At 34.0% G+C, this 19686-nt stretch overlaps 1 protein-coding gene across 6 annotated transcripts in view; it reads right to left on the bottom strand.

The window, feature by feature from the left end:
* Kiaa1715 (KIAA1715 ortholog) overlaps window positions 1-19686 on the bottom strand; it is a 73213-nt gene that overhangs the window by 33933 nt on the left and 19594 nt on the right. For all 6 annotated transcript variants that reach the window (XM_005373417.2, XM_013512812.1, XM_013512816.1 and 3 more), the window contains exons 5-6: window positions 11754-11812; window positions 1915-1955 (exon numbers count right to left, since the gene is read on the bottom strand). In XM_005373417.2, the coding sequence (XP_005373474.1) occupies window positions 1915-1955; window positions 11754-11812 (100 nt within the window). The remainder of the gene's footprint in view (window positions 1-1914; window positions 1956-11753; window positions 11813-19686) is intronic.

Here is a 19686-nt window from a genome sequence, read left to right as displayed (position 1 = left end):
CTCAAACTCATGGGCTCAAGCAGTCTTTCTGCCTCAGTCTCTCAAGTAGCTGGGACTACAGGCATTTACCACCACACCTGCCTCATTTCATTATTTCTGTACCACAGGTGACTACATAACAAACTATGGAAAGCAAAACTGCAGGTTAGAAGGGAATGTTTTCATCATTACCTTTCAGTTTGTTCTAGCAGGGTTTGGTTCTCATTACTACCCTCAGCACTTCTTTTTGTTTCATCAGCAAGCCAACCAACCTACCACAACTCCTATATCAGTGAAAGTCAGTATTTTTGTGCTTGAATTTCTCAAATGGCAAAAATAAATAAGATATAATTAATATACTTCTTTGTTTTAACATCAAAATTGTCAAGGCAGTTTTGACAAATACCTCACAAAACACAGAAGAGGCATCAAATAAACAAACATACATAAGGAATCCTTCATTATTAAAAAGTTCCTTTACTTTTCAGGTACTTAAAGCACTGAAGATCAGTGTCTTTTATTATCTACTCATAGAACAATTTTTAACATTAATCTTAATCTTCATCATTTTCCTTAGTTCCATACATTATTATTATGGTTCTATAATTTGGATCTGGCATTAAAGTTTGGTTACCAACTTATGCAGGTAGTGGAACCTTCAGGAGATAGAGACAAGTAGAAAGAAGTTAGGTTGCTAGAAGCACGCCCTTGAAGAAAATACTGGAAACCCAGCCTGTTGCTCTCCTCTTTGCCTCTCAGCTGCCATGAGGTAAAGAGACCTCCACCACCACAAGTTTCCATGATGATGTGCTGTGCTACCACAGGCCCAAAGCAACAGGGCTAAGCAATCATAGACAAACTATGAGCCAAGTAAACCTTCCCTCCTTATAAATTATCTCAGATATTTTATCAAAATGATGAAAAGCTAGCAAATACAACTTACTACACTCTAGCTAAAAATGCACTGATCATTGAACCAATTAAACTTGATTTAATAAGTTTCCATATAACATGATAGTACTATTAGCAACTATTTTCATACTTTAAAAACAATCATAATTTTTTAAATATAAGACCACCAACTCAAGCACCAAGACCAGCTCACTATCACGTATCAATCTCTAAACACCTTCCTCTGACTCTTCAACCTCTCTTCAATACGCAGAAAGGATGCCTTTAACTGGCCTGATACAGCCAGCCCTGTGATCAGTGTTACTGGTAGAAAGTGGGAGATGGTGAAGAAGAAAATTCTCTTACCCTCCTGCTATAGCTTTTAATGCTGAATTTGTCTCTTACAACCAATCTTCTTGATTCTCTATCTCGAACTTACTGTATCAAGAAAATTTAAGATCTGACATATGTAGATATTTGGTCCATAACACCTAATAAACAATCTAATAAACAATCTGGGTACCCACCATTTTACTCTGTGCCTCATTTAGTTCTCCAATATGATTTATTTAATTCCAGCTGACACAGATTCCCAGACTTTCAGAAATCCATCTAAACTACATTTCCTTGCCAGTAATTATTAACTAATAAAAATATTCATAATTTAACTTTATCATTAAAATACTATTTAAAAGCATATTTGTTACTTGGGAAGTCATTAAGTTATAGCACAGAAACATTAATTACCCAGTTAACTTAGTAGTTTATATAAATTAACTTTAAGCAAAATTTAACTTAGAGCCAGGTGAGGTGGTGCAAAGCCTGTAATCCCAGCACTTGGGAGGCTGAGGCAGGAGGATCGTTGTGAGTTCGAGACCAGCCTGGGCTGACAAAGTGAGCTCAAGGCCAGTCAGAACTGCATAGTGAGACCCTGTCTCAAAAAGACAGACAGATAGATAGATAGATAGATAGATAGATAGATACATAGATACATAGATACATAGATACATAGATAGATAAATAAATAAGTAAAAGTTAACTTACTATTTTTTTCTTCTGGGATTTTAAGTCATCCAATGCTTCATCTACAAAACAAGATTTAAAATGAGGTTAAATCAGATATTAAGATACTTATGTAAGGAAAAAAATCATGCCAAATGATATATATAAAGAAAACTTCCTCATTTCAGGATTTCTCTAAAAATGCTTAGTGACAAAATTGTCTCAGTCATATCCCCAGCTTTTTTTTTTTTTTTTTTCGAGACAGATCTCACAAAGTCACTAAACTGTCCAGGTAGGACTCAAATTTTTAATTCTCCTGCCTTAGCCTCTCAGAGTACTATTAATGACAGGAAAGTGCACTATGTCTAGTTATTTATTATCTGATATATATTTATTTTTTGCCTTTGATATATACGACAAGCCACTTAGAAATGGACTTTTTGTAGTGTTATGGCTTATACCTAGATGTTCCCCCAAAATCTCATGTAGTCACAGGTGGGGCTCTTCAGAGGTGGGTGATCTAGGGGGCGTGATTCTTGGATCAAGGATGTGATGTTGGGACTGACTCACGGTGCAATGCTAGGAATAAGGCTGCCCCACCCTGCATGTGAGTGCCACCTGCCCGAAGGGTAGATAACCTGGATAGAGTATAAGGAAAAGGCAATGACTGTGTGTCACCTGTCCCCTATGAACTGTTTCTCCTCTGCGACGTCTTTCTGCCATGCTGTCCTGCCTTGGAACCAGTCAACTATGAATTGAAACCTCTACAAACTGTAAGCCAAAATAAACCTTTCCTCCTTTAACTTTGGGTGTTGGGTATTTTGTCTTAGCAAAAAAGATTAACTAGACATATAGCATAAAATATCTTTCAAATTTAAAGCTGTATGTATTCACACATATATTAAATATTCTCAGAACTGCTTCCTAGTATTTCTCTCTGAACACTCCACCCACATTAATTTACAAAATTAACACCAAATCTATCTTTATACATTGGTAACAAAAATGTTGTATCTTTGTTTATTAAAACGAGAAGCACAGAAGATATTTAATAACATTAGTCAACATCCCAGGTACTGAGCACTAACAAAGTCTTCATTATTATGCTGGAGGAGGGACTTGGAAAGGAATATTAGTTGTTTCTAAGATTAGCCTGCTTATTTGGGAGGGAATGATGAAACAAAGAATCAATTCAAAGGCTATTACTTAATAACGTTAATGTCTACTTTATAAATTTATTTAGGTTTCCAGTTTTTCTCTAGAAACATTTAACTAGTAACAAATAGGAATACTAGGCTACATAGAAAGAAAGAATTATGACTGGATTTAAACATTTTATCATAAGAATTTAAATAACTGTTCTGAATTTTTAGTTAAATATGTAAATAATGTTACTTCACTGAAACTCTAGCAAAACTCTGAACACTTAATTCAAAGTATACTATGTATATAAAATTTCAAAGAAACACATACTTATAAAAAGATGATTTTACTGTATAATTTTGTTTCTAAAATATTAAGTACTTTTTCATATCCCAGTATATTTATTACTAAAGAAGAAGCAAAGCTGCTGATACCTTTAAAGAGAATTCTTTAAATTAAAGACTAAGGCAAACATCTATCCTTTAATCCATATATCAGAACTTTTCCTTAAACATTCATATAACATATTTTAGGCTCTATAGGACAAACAGTAAAATTGGGTCTGTTAAAAAAAAACAAGACAAAAAACGTTCACAAGCATTTTACTGAAAATATTAAAATATAATAATATTTAGTTCAACTTTTTATAATATAGATCTACCTATTAATTGGAATTGGACAGAAAGTAATTTTTCACAGAACTGAAGTTCAAAGCTACTATTCTCTATCATCATAATTGATTGCAAATTTTTATCTCTTTGAGCCAGGTGTGGTGGCACATGCCTGTAATCCCAGCACTCAAGAGGTTGAGGCAGGAGGATCGCCATGAGATTGAGGCCAGCCTGCACTACACAGTGAGTTCAAGGCCAATCTGAACTGCATAGCAAGACACTATTTCAAAAGAAAAAAAAAGTCTCTCTCTTAATGAGATTTTATGAAATTTTTAAATGTTTTTATATAGATACTACCAAATATTGATATCCATGAGCCTTTGATTTTAATGAGCATATTCATCACTTAGAAAGCATTTATAAAGTGTTTCATTCTAGAAAGTATTACAGAAGTCTGCTAGATTCTTTTGATATGTGCATTTTAGCATGTCATATTTCAAATTAATCACTTCCAATCAAAGATTAGAAGATCCTCAATTATACAATTTAAGTAGTTTTAAAAATATGGAAATTTCCTTTACACTCAAATTAAGATCAGAAAAATACCACTGAAACTATAATTGGAGCTCAGATAATGCATCTGTCGCTGCAAAAATACATGCGAATGAAGATCCCACATATGTGCTATTGAGTAACACAATGAATAAACACAGAACTTAAACATATTACACTTTCATGAGCTTTGTAAATGTGTCCAGTTCTTGTTTTAACTTTTCATTTTTTAAAATTACTTTCTGTCATTGCAATGGTATTTATTTCATAAATGACTTTACCACAGTGTGTTTAGCAAGTACACATAGTTGTGCCTTGTGATCTTAGCCTGTATTCACTAAGATCCAGTATCAAGTCTGCATTAAAAGCTAATTTCCAAGGCCAGTCAGTGTTCAAACACAGTATGTGAAAGTGGTTCTTCTTATTTACAAACTGTTGCATGGCAGAACAAGTGAAGATATCTATTTCTGATAAAAATTTGCCTGACAATGGTAAAGTCTATGACAGTAAATGAACTACTGATCCAATAACAAGATGATAGATATTTTAATGTAGAGAAGTAATTCCTACAGTAGAGAAATAAGTAATGCCTCCAACTTTGGAAGTTGTGCTATTCTCTACGTTAAAGTATCTGCTACTGAGTAACACAACCAATAAACACAGAATTTGGCTTTGCAAGTATGTCCAGTTAAGCCTTTTTTTCCCTTTAAGCATATTTTTTATGACAGTGTTTGTTTCAGTGTCTTTGAGACAGGGTCTTGCTATGTAGTTCAGGCTGGTCTTGAACTCACTATATAGCCCAGGGTGGCCTCGAAGTCTAGGTGATCCTCCTGTCTCATAAAACCAGTATTTATACACATCCAGATTCCACTTCAGGTTAAATAAATTAGTGTCTTCTGAATTTCTGTGAAAATAATCTCACCTAAAAATTGTTCCTCACAGAAGTTTTACAGACAATAATTCTCCGAACACTTCAAGCTCAGAGGTGACTCCTCAATAAATTACACATGAACAAGAATAGTAGTATCTGCTAAGTCATCAAGAAGGAAGATCATTCTGACATCTTTTGCCTCATTTTAAATTGGCTAGGCTGCTTTGAACTTTCTTAATTCTCCAAGCAATTGTTCTTGCTGAAGGGTTACTAATCTTAAACAAGCATATTTTCTCTCAACACATTTCTTCTGCTGCTATAATCCAACACAATTTAATTAACTCACCATTGGTAAATGGTTTTCCTTATGTCACAAACAAGCTACTTAGACTCTTACTTTGGCTGAAGCCCCATTTTCACTTTTTATTTTCATGAAGAAATTCTGCAGTGATGAGATATTCCATCATTTAAATTTTCCTCTTCTTTTTTCTTTCTCTCTTTTTTTGAGACAGGGTCTCAGCATAGAGTCTAAACTAGATCTTGAACTCAATATGTAGCCCTATGCTGCCCTCAAATTCTTGGTGATTCCCCTGCCTCGACCTCCCTCCTGCTGGGATTACAAGCATATGCTACCACACCGGGTTTAAATTTTCTAATTTTATGACCACTGCTTTTCTGTGAGTTAAAAGAGTATCACAATGAGTACTTAGTACAGTAATATCAACATATACTGTACTCTTTTAGCACAGTACATATTCTGTACTCTCTTAAACACCTCTTTGCATTTTGATAACAAAATAATCCATGTTGCATTGTGTCCTAAAAGTGCAACATTCAAAGTCTATTTTTCTTGTTTTTATATAATGAGTATTCACTGATAGTAAAAATAAACATTGTCACAATAAAACAATATACATGGCACTTAAAATGCTGTCAAGTTGTAACTGTATCACTGTGATTTGTGGTAGAACAGTCTGAAATGAGACATGATTTGTCCTCCAATAGTCTGATGTGGTGAGAATACCACATACAGTATTATCACAAATATAGAACTCTGCCATTACAGAATGAAAGCAGTTACAGACAACACACAAATGTGTATCCGGGCTGTGTTCCAATAAGAAGTTAAATTCAAATTTCAAAAGAACTTAACTAAATATTATGATTCTTTTCAATTACTTCAATGATTTTAAAATGATAACAACCATTTTTACAAACTGAACACAGTGGTTGACAGAACGTGGTTCACAGGCTGGAATTTGCAAATCCCTGCTTTAATCTATGCTGGGTACAATTTGAACTAAAACTAATAGAGAGCAAGAAGCAAGGACATAATCAATAATCTCATGATTAAAAACACATATATATACACCTGATTTTATTCTTTTAAAATGTGGAAGGCTGCAAGACAATCTTTTATAAAATTTATTTTAAGTATACATCTAATGCCTATTTAAGTGTATTAGTAAAATTTTAAAAATAAAAGACTGAAATAAATTTTTAAAGCAAAAAAAAATCCTGGGGGAAAACAAACAAAAAAATCTCTTTTATGTAACCACCTCATCCAACTTTACTGTTTATAACTTAAAATATTCATACATTGTAATTTCCTTAATGTATTCCTCAGGACCCTTTTGAAATAAAGTTTTTACAGTATATCTTTTACTATTTTGTTATTTCTGGAAGTCAAAGAATATACTTGTTTTAAACTACTTCCTCTTGCCATCTACTGTGTCATTAAATTTCACTGAAAACAATAAAATTAATTTGTTTAGATTGCTAAAAATTATCATTTTTTAAAACCAGAGGAAATATCATAGTAAAATATTAAAGCTCTCCTACTGAAATCCAAAGGTACCTATTATTTCCACTTCAAGCAAATATTATGCTGGGTCCTAACTCATTTAAAGCAAGAAAAAAATACAAGAATAAAGACTTCAAAAGAATCAGTACAGTCATCTCACATTTGTATAACACGGTTTTGCAGTTTTTACATACTTTCACATACAGCTAGATTGAAAACTTTAACAATCCTATTAAAGTAAACATTTCTGATCTCATTTTATAAATTAAGAACCTGAGTTTCTGAGAACCTCAGGACAAAAAGATGGCCAGTATGGCTGAAACAAAAATGAAAAAAGAAGAGTAGAAAATTAAGTCACAGAAAAGGATATAAAACAGAAACAGTAAGAATTCAGATTTTATTCTGGTTACAAAAGGAAGTTAGAGAACGTTAAGCAAAAGAGACAAGACATCACATTACAGTAAGCACCCGTACCCATGTTTATAGTAGCACAATTCATAATAGCTAAATCTTTGACACAGCCTGTATGCTCATCAACAGAAGAATAAAGAAAATATGGAATTTATACACAAAGGAGTATTACTCTACTATAAAGAAAGATGAAGGAGTCATTTGTAAGAAAACAGATGAGACTGTAATTATGAAATAAGTAAGACATACAAGCTTAACTATCTCGATTTCTCTTATATAGAAATTCAATGGAGAAATATAGAGCAAAATAGGAAGGAGGGAGATACATCTTTCTCCAATGGGAAGGAGATCAAGAGATCATAGTGGAGCCAAGCATGGTGGCACACACCTGTAATCCAGCCCTGGGGAGGCTGAGACAGGAGGATCGTTGTGAGTTTGAGACCAGCCTGGGCTACAAAGTGAGCTCAAGGACAGCCTGAAATGCTTAGCGAGACCGTGTCTCAGACAGAGAGAGAAAGAGATCAGGAAGGGGAGAAAGGAGGAAAGCGGATGATAAAAGGAATTAAGATATGTTATACACATTATCAACTCTACACAAAGAATATAAACAAACTATGAACATATATTAATTAAAAAAATTTTAAATTAAAAAAACAGATGTATACCTTAAATATAGACTACTTTTTAAAAAAGACAATGGGTTAATGGAAGCAAGAGATGATAATGGCAAATAAGAACTGTAGTAGATAAGGAGAGAAATGGTCAGATTTAAGATAATTTCAAGGTAAGGGTGATACGAAGTAATTCAAATAAGGGTTTTAAAATATAGAGTCCACTAAAAAATGTATACACACTTCAGCAGTTCACCATACTAATAAATGTCTAGAAGCTAATGGCTACCACTTTGAACACCTCTTATAATTGTAGAAGCCAAAGGTAACTTGTACTAATCTCACAATGTCTCCATAAATTTAGTATTAAAATATTTTACTCAAGTTTTTCTTTTCCTGATTTATACATTGTTGGCAGACTCAGTATGTGAAATACGAATATATGAATAAGTAAATGAATGTGAAAGAATAAAGAATGACTCCCAGATTTTTAGTCTTGTGATAATTTTATGTTAATCTGACTGGGCTACAGGTTATCCAGATATTTGGTCAAATACAAACCTACATATCTGTGAGGGTGTTCTGAGGTGAGAAGAACATTTGAACTGATAAACTGAGTGAAGGAGATTGCCCTCCCTAACAAGTAATCCACATCTACTCAGTTGGATAGAACAAAAAGGCTGATCCTCCCACAAGTAAGAAAAAACTCTTCATGCTTAACTGCCTTGAGTTGGGATATCCATCTTTTTGTCTTTTGACTCAAACTGAAACTTTATCTCTTCCTGGGTCTTGAGCCTACTAGCTTTCATACCAGAACTTATACCACTGGTGATCTTAGTTCTCAGAATCAGACTGGAATTAAAACATTAGCCCTCCTGAGTCACCAGTTTGCTAACTGCAGATACACAGACAGACAGACAGACAGACAGATGCTAGATACATAAACAGATATCTTTTATTGGTTTTGTATCTCTAGAGAACCCTGTTGAATACAGATATTAACAATTAGTTGTATCTGTAGTCGTGGCGGAGTGGTTAAGGCGATGGACTAGAACAATTAGTTGTATAGTTTACATATTTACTGATATGGGGAAGACACAGAGATGAGCAGATAGAGGAAAATGGGAATAAAAGGGAGAACCAAGAATAACTCTGCTTTGGTTATTATAAGTATGAGGTGCTCACTGAACTCCCAAGTGGAAATGTCAACTACAGAGTTAGGTACACATATCTGTAGCTGAAGGGGAGAGTCTAAGGCAGGGACTTAGATTTGAGAGTCATTAACAAAAACATGATGCTGTATTTAAACCCGTGGGAGTGAATAGTATCACCTAGAGATGTATTATCCAGTATTATGGCCATTAGTCACATAGGACAATTTAAATTTAAACTAAATTAAATTTAAAATTCAGTTCTTCAGTTGCATTAGCCACAGTTCAAGTGCTTATAGCCACAAATAACTGGCAGATACTATACTGGACAATAAACATAGATTACTTTTATATCATAGAAGCACAAATCTAAATCATCAAAAGGAGAAAGCCAAGGGCAGAATTACAGTAGAGGAGATACAAATAAAACTAAAACAGTGAAATGTTATCAAAGACACTTAATGATGCAAACATTTCAAGGAAGAGTAGATAAGTGAATTAATTCAAATACTATTAAGAAATCAAGTTGATGTTTATAGCAGCACAATTTATAATAGCTAAATCTTAGAAACAATCCAAATAACAATTGAGGAATGAATGGATAAAAAAGATGTGATGATTTTGTACAATGGACTACTACTCAGCTGTAAAGATAAACTCGAGGCTTTTATAGGTAAATGGATGAAACCACAGACCATACTCAAGTGGAATAAATCAGACTTGCATATGTAAACACTGTATTGTCTTCCTGGTGTGAGAAGAGTAAATAAGGTCCAAAATGTACAACAGATATTGTGAAATGGAAAGAAATTGTTCAAAAGGAAAAAGGAACTAGGATGGCAGAGGGGGGAAATGAAGGAAGGAAAAAGGAAAAAACAAAATGCATGATAGTTATGCTTCTAGTTTCTCTTAGTTCATTGAAAAGAAAGGTTTGTGGTAGTATCGTTTGGAGAATTTTTTATGCCCATATTTTGTACTCTGATTAATTAAAGATAACAATACTCAATGTATTAATTATTGTTATTCTCCTAGTATTTTGTTATGAAATTTTGTTTTAATTTTTTCCACAAAAAGAAAGAAAAGAAAATTTTAAAAAAGAAGTCAAGTTGTTTAAGAAAAGAGAAATGGTTTGAACAACATGGATCAAAACATTAGTGACCCTGAAATAAGCCACTGCAAATAAAAAGTGGTAGAAATAAAACCTAAATAAAGTAGACTGAGAAGAAATGAGTAGAAGGGAAAGACATACCAACTACAGACGAATTTTTAGAAAATTTTATACTTTGAAAAAGAGAAATGGGGTATAGCATAAAAGAAATAGGTCAGAATAGGTCACTACACCCTGCCCATGGTTGTACTATGGCAGGATTATAGGTCAGTACAAATAACCCAATAGGAACAGATGCAAAAAGAAGATAACTGCAAAAGGAAAGTTCTTCAGATGGTCACAGTACCTAGAAATCCAGAGCATAAATGAATATTAGCTATAGCTGGGATCAAGGGATCTTCCAAAAGACCATGAAAAACAAAACATACTTCAAAGCTTATGTCAAACCTACAGGCTGCAGTTAGGAGATGTCTGTGAAAGCAGAAGAAGGGTTATGATTGATTAAAAGTTACATTTTTAATTTGTGTTTTTTTCTGTCCTTTATGTCAAACATTTGGTACTGAAGGTAGTTCTCATCTATTTGCATCTATTTTCTGTATAAAGTAAGACTATTAGTTAAGAATGGATATATTTTGTAGGGGTTTATTGGTTTGTTATTTTTTATGTGGTTGTTTGGTTTTTGCTAGGGAAACAGGTATTAATGATTTAAGGGAATATACAGTATCAATAATGCTCTTTTTAAATTTTTCTTTATTATTTTAAAGAGAAAACAAAAACAACAAAAATAAAACAGAAAAACTATAAAAATGATACAAAATTATAAAACAAGATGATAGGAAATCAACAATAGTTGTTGTATTACTTATTGTTATCTTTAAAGTAGTTGCTCAGGTTACCAGATATAGGCATGCAAGATTGATCAAACAATTAAACATTAACTGCTGCTTTCAATAAATCAATAGAAATTAGTAGTACAATTATCTTGGCTATCCTGTCTACATATATTTTTTCCCTTCCTTCTTTCTTTTCTCCTTTCCCTCTTCCCAGTTGTTCTTTCCTTTTCAGCAGTCTCTTTCCCTTTCCCAATATCTATTGTACATTTCAGTTTTTATTTACTCTTTGAGGTTCTTAATGTCAGTAATCCCAGCACTCAAGAGGCTTGAGGCAGGGAGAGCACAGTAAATTCAAGGCCAGCCTGGGCTACATAGTGAGTTCAGCCCAGCCTGAACTATGACAAGACCTTGTCTCAAAAAAAAAAAAGGACAGAAAAAAACACAAATTAAAAATGTAACTTTTAATCAATCATAACCCTTCTTCTGCTTTCACAGACATCTCCTAACTGCAGCCTGTAGGTTGGACGCTCCTGGCTTGCTTGGGCTACAATGAATAAAGAAGAATCATTTTGGGTCACATACGAAATATATAATATAGCTGAATAGTTGATGCATGTATGTAACAAAACTTCCTTTTCTTTCACAATTTTTATCACAGGCATAGCGAAAAATGCTTCAATATTTAGTACACACCATTACAATATACCATTTCACAATCTGCCTTATAAACAAGCACACTTAAAATACTTTAAAATATATTTATAAAAACTTGAAACTTAAACTTACTATTTCTTTCCGTTCTCTTGGAAAAGAAGAAAATAAGCACTGTTCTTATGCTCCAGATGCTAAATAGAATCAAAATTCAAAAACAAAAACCATCATTAGGATAGGTTCTCTAGAAGTCATATTACATGAAAATAAATATACATTTCTACATTTCTAGAGTTAGGTATACTGTTTCCCTTTATACATCAAAAATAAAAAAGCACTGCTTTCCTTCAGAGAATATGAGAAGTTTGAGCTTAAAAAGGAGTTCTCAAACTAAAATTCATAGACTTTCTGGAGGGCCCCCTTAACTGCAGAATTGTCTTTGTTGTACATGAGCACATTTCTCTAGAGAAACTATTGCTTTCATGAATTTCAAAGGGGGGGGTCTATGAGCCCCCTAAAAGATTAAGAACTAGTAGAGAATACCTCCTAAGTAAGTATCAACTCCAAAAACTTTTCTTATCTATTTCCATGCATGAAGGGGAAGCATGTTTGGGTTCAGTTTTCTTTGCATAATCCTAGGAATCATAAATCCTGCCAAAGCCAGTTGTTTTGCCACCTCCAAAATGGGTTCTGAATTCAAATAAAAAGGTATCATCTGGTATAATCTCATACATTTTCTTTTACAAATGTAACTGCACTATACAAATGTAAGTTGCTAGTCCTTCCCTGCTATCTCACATTGGAGGGAGGCTTCTCTAGTCAATAAAATGTTATCTGGGAAAAGAAACAAAACAACCCTTACCTTCACAGAAATACTTTGCAAGAAAGTTCAGCTAAATATCTCCCTCTAAGATTGTCAGGAAAATAATTTTTATTCAGTTTATGGGTACATTTTAGACATACGTAATGATCATATTCATCACAGGGAATTTGTACCTGTACATGATATATTTTGATTCCTTTTTCACCAATCCCGCCTCCTCCCTTCAACCCATCCTCCTCTCCCTATTTACGAAGCTTTGTTTCCATTTCATCCTTTTTTTAAATCATTTTTTTCCTTTTTCCTTCCTTCCTTTCCCCCTTCCCCTACCCTAGTTCTTCTTTGCTTCTCAACAATTTCTTCCCATTTCACAATATCTATTGTACATTTTGATCCTTATTTACTCTTTCAGTTTATGAAAATAATTATTTAGGCCATGTATTAGTAAGATATCAAATGCTACTGAATTAAAAGAAACAAAAATACTACACAAACTTGTCAAGGTTCTCTCTCAAATGTAAATATAACAAAGTATTTCTTCCTCCATAAAACATCACAGAATATACAAATATCACTCACACTTTTAAATAAAAATACATTTTTTTTCTGGATATAAATTGAGAATATAAGTATGAAAATTAGTTATTCACTTTAAAATACAGTGTTGCTCCTTCAGGGTGTCAGTGTACAAGGGGGTTACTAGTGACTCCTTACTTAGATCTTTGTGTAGTACTCTCTCACCAATGTTAGTATCTCTGGCCAAGATATATGACGGAAGTGACAGTATACTGCTTTTTAGACAAAACTATAAAAGACTGGAGCTTCCACTTGAGGCCTCCTCTTTCCCTTCTCTCTCTTAGCTTATGCACTCTGAGAGAAGCCAGCTGCCATGACATGACAACAGAGAAATCCATGGAGAGTCCGTGTCTTTGGAAGATACCCAGCCAAGAATGGAAGCCTACTAACAACTGAGTCAGCATGGATCTGTCCAAGTGTCCACTTAAAATTAGATTCAAGTAAACCTAGCCAAAATGTATGATTACATCACATGTTATCTTTTTATTTGAATTCAGAACCCATTTCAGAGGTGGCAAAACAACTGGCTTTGGCAGGATTTATGATTCCTAGGATTATGTGAAGAAAACTGAACCCAAACATAGACTTACAAGACATGCCCTGATGAAAAAGACCTCAAGGAAAGACAACAGTATGAGGACATGTTAGTGTGGCAAAAAAGAAAAGAAGTGACTAGCAGTAGGATAACAAAAGAAAAGGGTTCTGCAATGACTATCTACAGTGACTGTGCAAATTTAGTTAAGGCTTAGAAAGACTACATAGCCCAAGCCAACAAATTAATTACAATTTATGTAAGAATAAACGACTCAGACAGAATCACCCAGCTATGTGCTATCGACATTCCTATGCTTCAGGAACTGTGAAACATAATAAACATTTGTTGTTTTAAGCTATTAAGTTCTGGGACAATTTGTTATATAGTAATAGATAACTAATATACATTTTTTACACTGTGATGCTCTATTTTTATGATATGGAAACATCAAATAACTAGCAACAGATTCCTACATGACACTTATGCAACTACCTAAATGGTTAAAAAACAAAAACTAAACAAACAAAAACATGGCCCTTAGCAAGGGAAAAAAAGAGGGAAGAAATTAAGCACAGTGCTCATAACCCTCAAGGAGCCTACAATAGTGTAAAGGTCCCATCATAAAGGAGTTCCACCTTATTCACAGGGGATACGTTCCAAGACACCCATTCACACAAGTGGATGCCTCGAACCACTGATCCACAAACCCTATGTACACTGTGACTTTTCCTACATGATCTGCAGCCTTGCCAAAGAGTTCCAGTGTTAGTCTGTCCTTTCATGTACATGTTCTGGTGCCACTTTTTTGTCACTACTCTTACCCCTTGAGGCCATTATTAAGTAACATAATGGTTACTTGAACACAGAGACTGTAATACTTCAACATTCTGACAACCAGAAAAGCTATTAAGTGACTAATGGGCTCATACCAAGTACAGCATGGATATGCTGGACAAAGGAATGAACCTCATCCTGGGCAGGGATGACCTTCAACCTAGGTGGCATGGCCTGAGATTTCATCACACAAGTCAGATCAACATGCAATTTAAAACTTACTTCTGGAATTTTCTATTTAATATTTTCAAACAGGATGATCAGAGGTAACCAAAACCAAGATTTAAAAAAAAAAACAAAAAAAACCACAGATAAGGAAGAACTACTTCTCTATGACAAATATACTGAAATAATATCAATCTGAGAAAGAAAATTTAGAAAGAGTACAGAGAAAGAAAATGGAGAAGAGGAGGAATTGCAGAGATAGTGAATGGAATTCTGTAGGCTACCAGTAAACTGTTTGAAATGAGTAGATACTTCTTTAAAAGCATGTATAATTTTCAAAACACAAAAACTATGAGAATTGAAATATATTCCCTTCGGGGCTGCAGATTTAGCTCAGCGACAAAGCACCTGCCTGGCAAGCACAAGGTCGTCAGTTCGATGCCCAGTATTGGGGGGGGGGGGAAGAGAGAAAAGAAAAGAAATATATTCCCTTCAAAATTAACTAGTCCCCCTTGTGAACAAACTTTTCTTCTGGTTTTTATGTGAACTACTCCTGGGAAAATGAGCTATCAATACTCTTTTCTATGTGTCAACTTATTATATAAAGAATTTGTTATTCTGTTGTTTCTTATGCTTTAGGACTAAATCAAATTATCTTGTATTTTTAAAATAAAATTTAAAAAATAATAGCAATTTAGGAACCTATGTTACAGTTATCCCAACAAAGGTCTCATTTTCTCAAAAATTAAACATAATTTATAAAACACAGCAAACTGGGAATATAATGAGATACTACTAACTCCTTGTTTAAGAACAGTGGCATCATCTCTATTTCCCCTCTATCCCTTCATAGAACTCAGCCAAATATGGAGAACAAAAATAAAAATGCGCGGCTGGGGATTTAGCTCAGCGGCAAAGCACCTGCCTGGCAAGCGCAAGATCGTGAGTTCGGTTCCCGGTACCGGAGAAAAACCAAAAACCAAAAACCAAAAACCAAAAAAAAAAAAGAACTCAGCCAAATATGGAGAACAAAAATAAAAATGCGGGGCTGGGGATTTAGCTCAGCGGCAAAGCGCCTGCCTGGCAAGCGCAAGGTCGTGAGTTCGGTTCCCAGTACCGGAGAAAAACCAAAAACCAAAAAAAAAAAACCAAAGCAAAAATAAAAATGCAAACTCCTTTCCTGGTAAAACTGAGGTAGAGCTAAAATTCAATCTTCAAAATATGTGAAAGGCCTCTTATAATGCAGATCAGACAGGGACTCAGAAGAATAAAGTAGAAAAGGAAAACTGCATGAATACATATCAAGGTAAACCTTTCCAAGTATAATGCCTAAAAGCCATATTTATAACAAGGAGAGTAAGTAAGATACATAGCTACAGACAGAATTCCTTAAATTCTTTGTTTCCCAAAAAGGAAACAAAGATTGAAGAGAAATTATCTAAAAATGTTCTATTTGCAAAGAGCATTCTGTTTCTATGGTAGAAGGGGAAGAAAAAATGGGTTTTCATTGTGAGAAAATATAGTTGCCTTACCTCACTGGCTAGGGAAAGATAATAGCCAAATAAACTTAAACTTTTGACTTTAAGGAAAATTCTAGTTAGCTTGAGACATAGCAGGATATTTCTTTAAACCAACACAAATCTCCTACAAATAACTAGCCCAAAGTAAACACACTACAGGGTATGAGTTTTGTGGGATGTTTTAAAACAAATTTTTTCTAAAAAACCTATGTTTCAAAACTTAGACCAACTTCTGTTGTATCAGTAAAGTGATATAAACTTCCCAGAGTTCAAGAAAAAAAAAAGATGTTCAGACTCTATAAGGTAAACTGACCTCTAATACTAAGTGTTTTTTAAAGTAACTGTACACTAGGAAATCTTTATATAGTTAAAAAGAATATGCTTCATGCTTCCTTTCCAATAAATGCTGCTCAGACAACTGGGCATTTAGAGTAAATTTTTTTAAAAAATGAAGCTCAACCTGAATGACATTCCTAAATTAACTCAAAATGGTTTATAAACCTAAATGTAAAAAGCAAACAAAAAAATTAAAGACATACTGTACAGAAAAGCAGAAGAAAATCATTAGGACTTACATGTAGGCAAGAGGTTCTGAGTCTTAAGAAGAAAAACACAAGGGATAAAAAGAAAAGCTGAAAAACTGCATCTCATCAAAATTACAAACACTTCAGCTGAATGCAGTAGCACATGCATGAAATGCCAGTACTCTGGGAGGATAAGGCAGGAGAATCACAAGTTCAAGCCCAGCCTGAGCAACTTAGCAACACCTAGTCTCTAAAAACTTTTTTCCCTGAAATTAATAATATTTGTTCAGCAAAAAAAAACCCAGCTAAGAGAATGAAAGGCAAGCTAGACTGGAAAAACATATTTGCAAATCATATATCCAAGAAAGAACTTATATCTAGGATATACAGCTCTCTGTACCTATAAATTCTGCAACTGCTGATTCAACCAACCACAGATTAAACATGTGGGAGAAAATGTGTTTATACTGAACAAGTACAGGAAAATTTTAATCCTGTTTTTCCCCTAAACATACCATGTAAGAACTATTTACAAAGCATGTTACATTATATTATGTATTATAATTAACCTAGAGATGATACAAAATATATGGGAGGACATACATAGATTATATCTAGATACTATGTCATTTCATTCAAGAGACTTGAGCATTGGCAGATTTTGTTATACTAGTTTGGGACACAGTGGGCAGATAACCAATCCCCCACCAATGGCAAATATCAAGGGATGGCTGTACAAAGAACTGACAAAATTTAACTGTAAAAACAAACTAATAATCCAATTAGAAAATTAGACAAAAAGCACAATAGACATTCACTGAAGAGGATACATAGATGGCAAATAAATTTAAAAATTCATTAGCTATAAGGGAAGTCAAAATTAAAACCATAATAATATCACTACACACCTATCAGAACAGTCAAAAATTTCTTAAAAAGCGATAAAGCTGGGTGTAGCCGGTACATGCCTATAATCCCAGCATCAGGATTGAAACAGGAGGATTGCTATAGGTGTAAGACCAGCCTGGGCTACACAGTGACTTCAAGTCCAGCGTGAACTACTAGTGAGACCCTGTCTCAAAAAACAAAAACAAAACAAACAAAAATAGTAATAGTTGGACTCAGTTATTACAGTGATAGCTACCTGTAATTCCAAAGGCTTGGGAAGCTAAGATAAAAGGATCTCAAGTTTGAACTCAGCCTGGACAACTTAACGATTTCGTAAGATCCTGTCTCAAAATTTTAAAAAGGGCTGGAGATGTAGCTCTATGGTAAAACATTCCTGGATTCAACCTCAGTATTGTAAAAAAAAATAGTTGTAACATTAAATGCTGGCAAGGATGCAGAGAAATTAGCTCACTCACAATTACCCAGTATAAATGTTAAATGGTGCTCTGAAAAAGTTTAGCAATTTCTTAGAAAACTAAACATGTACATGCCATGCCCCAGCATTTGTACTCTGGGTATGTGCCAGAGAAATGAAAACATGTTCATACACAAACTTGTACAGACATGTTCACAGCAGCCTTATCTGGTAATTTCCAAAAAGCAGAAATACAAATGTCCTTCAACAGGTGAATGGATTAATATAAGGGACATTAGTATCATGGAATATTATTTCACACTAAAAAGCAAGTGTTCACTGACACACTGAACAACTTAGAGGGATCTCAAAGATACACTGAGGCACTGGCATATACCTTAGTCCCAGCTATTGGGAAGGCTGAGTAGTCCCACTACCCAGAACATCAATTGGGCCCAAGAAGTTGAGACCAGCCTAGGAAACATAGTAAGACCACGTCTCAAAAATAACAGAAACAAGAAAAGGTGGCTAAGGATGTAGCTCAGTGACAAGGAACTTGCCTAGCATGTAGAAGATATACATATAATGAGTAAAAAAGTCAATTTCAAAAGATTACATACTATGTGGTTCCATTTTGTAACATTCTTAAAATAATACCAAAATTACAGAAATGAAAAACAGACTGGGGCTGAAGATTTAGCTCAGTGGCAAAAGCGCCTGCCTGGCATATGCAAGGTTGTGAGTTCGGTTCCCGGCACCGAAAAAAAAAAAAAAAAAAAAAAAAAAAAAGAAAGAAAGAAAAACAGATTAATGGATGGGAGGGTTAAAAAGGGGGCACACAGAGGAGAGTAGGTGTGGCTATAAAAAAAAGGTAGAAAAAGGAGACTACAGGTGATGGGACAATTCTGGATCTGAATTGCAAGGTCATCACAGAAAGCAACACACATGATAAATGCAGAGAAATATGAAATACATCTAAATCAACGCTGGTAGAAGTGGTAAAATCTGAATAGAATATGGATTGAACTAATGTCAATTTTCTGGTTGTGATACTTTACTATAGTCATTCAGGATGTTGTCACTGGGGGAGGCTGGAGAATACATGCAATCTACTTGTACATTTTATTTTTGCAACTTTATATGAAATCTATAGTTAGTTTCAAACTAATGGTTTTTTAAAGGATGCATTTACAATGAACATATTAATAGGTACATCTATGTATCAAATAGAAAAGAAGTAACTTTCATAACATAAAACTAAAAGTAACAGGGAAAAGAAAATAGATTGTGCTCTTAGGTTATAGAAAGTCTATAATAATATATAGGCAGTTCTCACTGATAATAGTGTGTACTTGAACAGAAAAGAACACATGAAATGTTTATGACACAGTCACAAAAGTGATCAAACAGCATGCCATCAGAAAGGATCTCAATAAATTGAAACGAAAACATGTTCTCTGAAAGTGATATGACAAATCTAGAAGGAGCAACTAAGATACAAAACAAACACATAAACACACACCTGCCACCTGGAAATAAACTTTAGATTATAAACATCTCTCAAACACCTAAAGTAAATGAAGACCTGTGGTATAAAACTAAAGCAGTATTCAAGAAATGTCACAGTCCCATATACATACATATATATATATATATATATGTACACATACACACATATATACATGTATAGTGCATTGAGTGTACTATCCTAGTAAATAAGGAGAAATGAAAATAAATGTATTGAATTATTCAATTTAAGTGACAAGAAGGAAATAAGAATAAAAAGCAGCA

The sequence above is a fragment of the Chinchilla lanigera genome, unplaced genomic scaffold, assembly GCF_000276665.1.
Source record: "Chinchilla lanigera isolate Chin_1 unplaced genomic scaffold, ChiLan1.0 scaffold00002, whole genome shotgun sequence".
NCBI classification, from domain to species: domain Eukaryota; kingdom Metazoa; phylum Chordata; class Mammalia; order Rodentia; family Chinchillidae; genus Chinchilla; species Chinchilla lanigera.
Note: the sequence above shows the minus strand (reverse complement) of the source record. Positions and strands in the feature narration are given on the sequence as shown.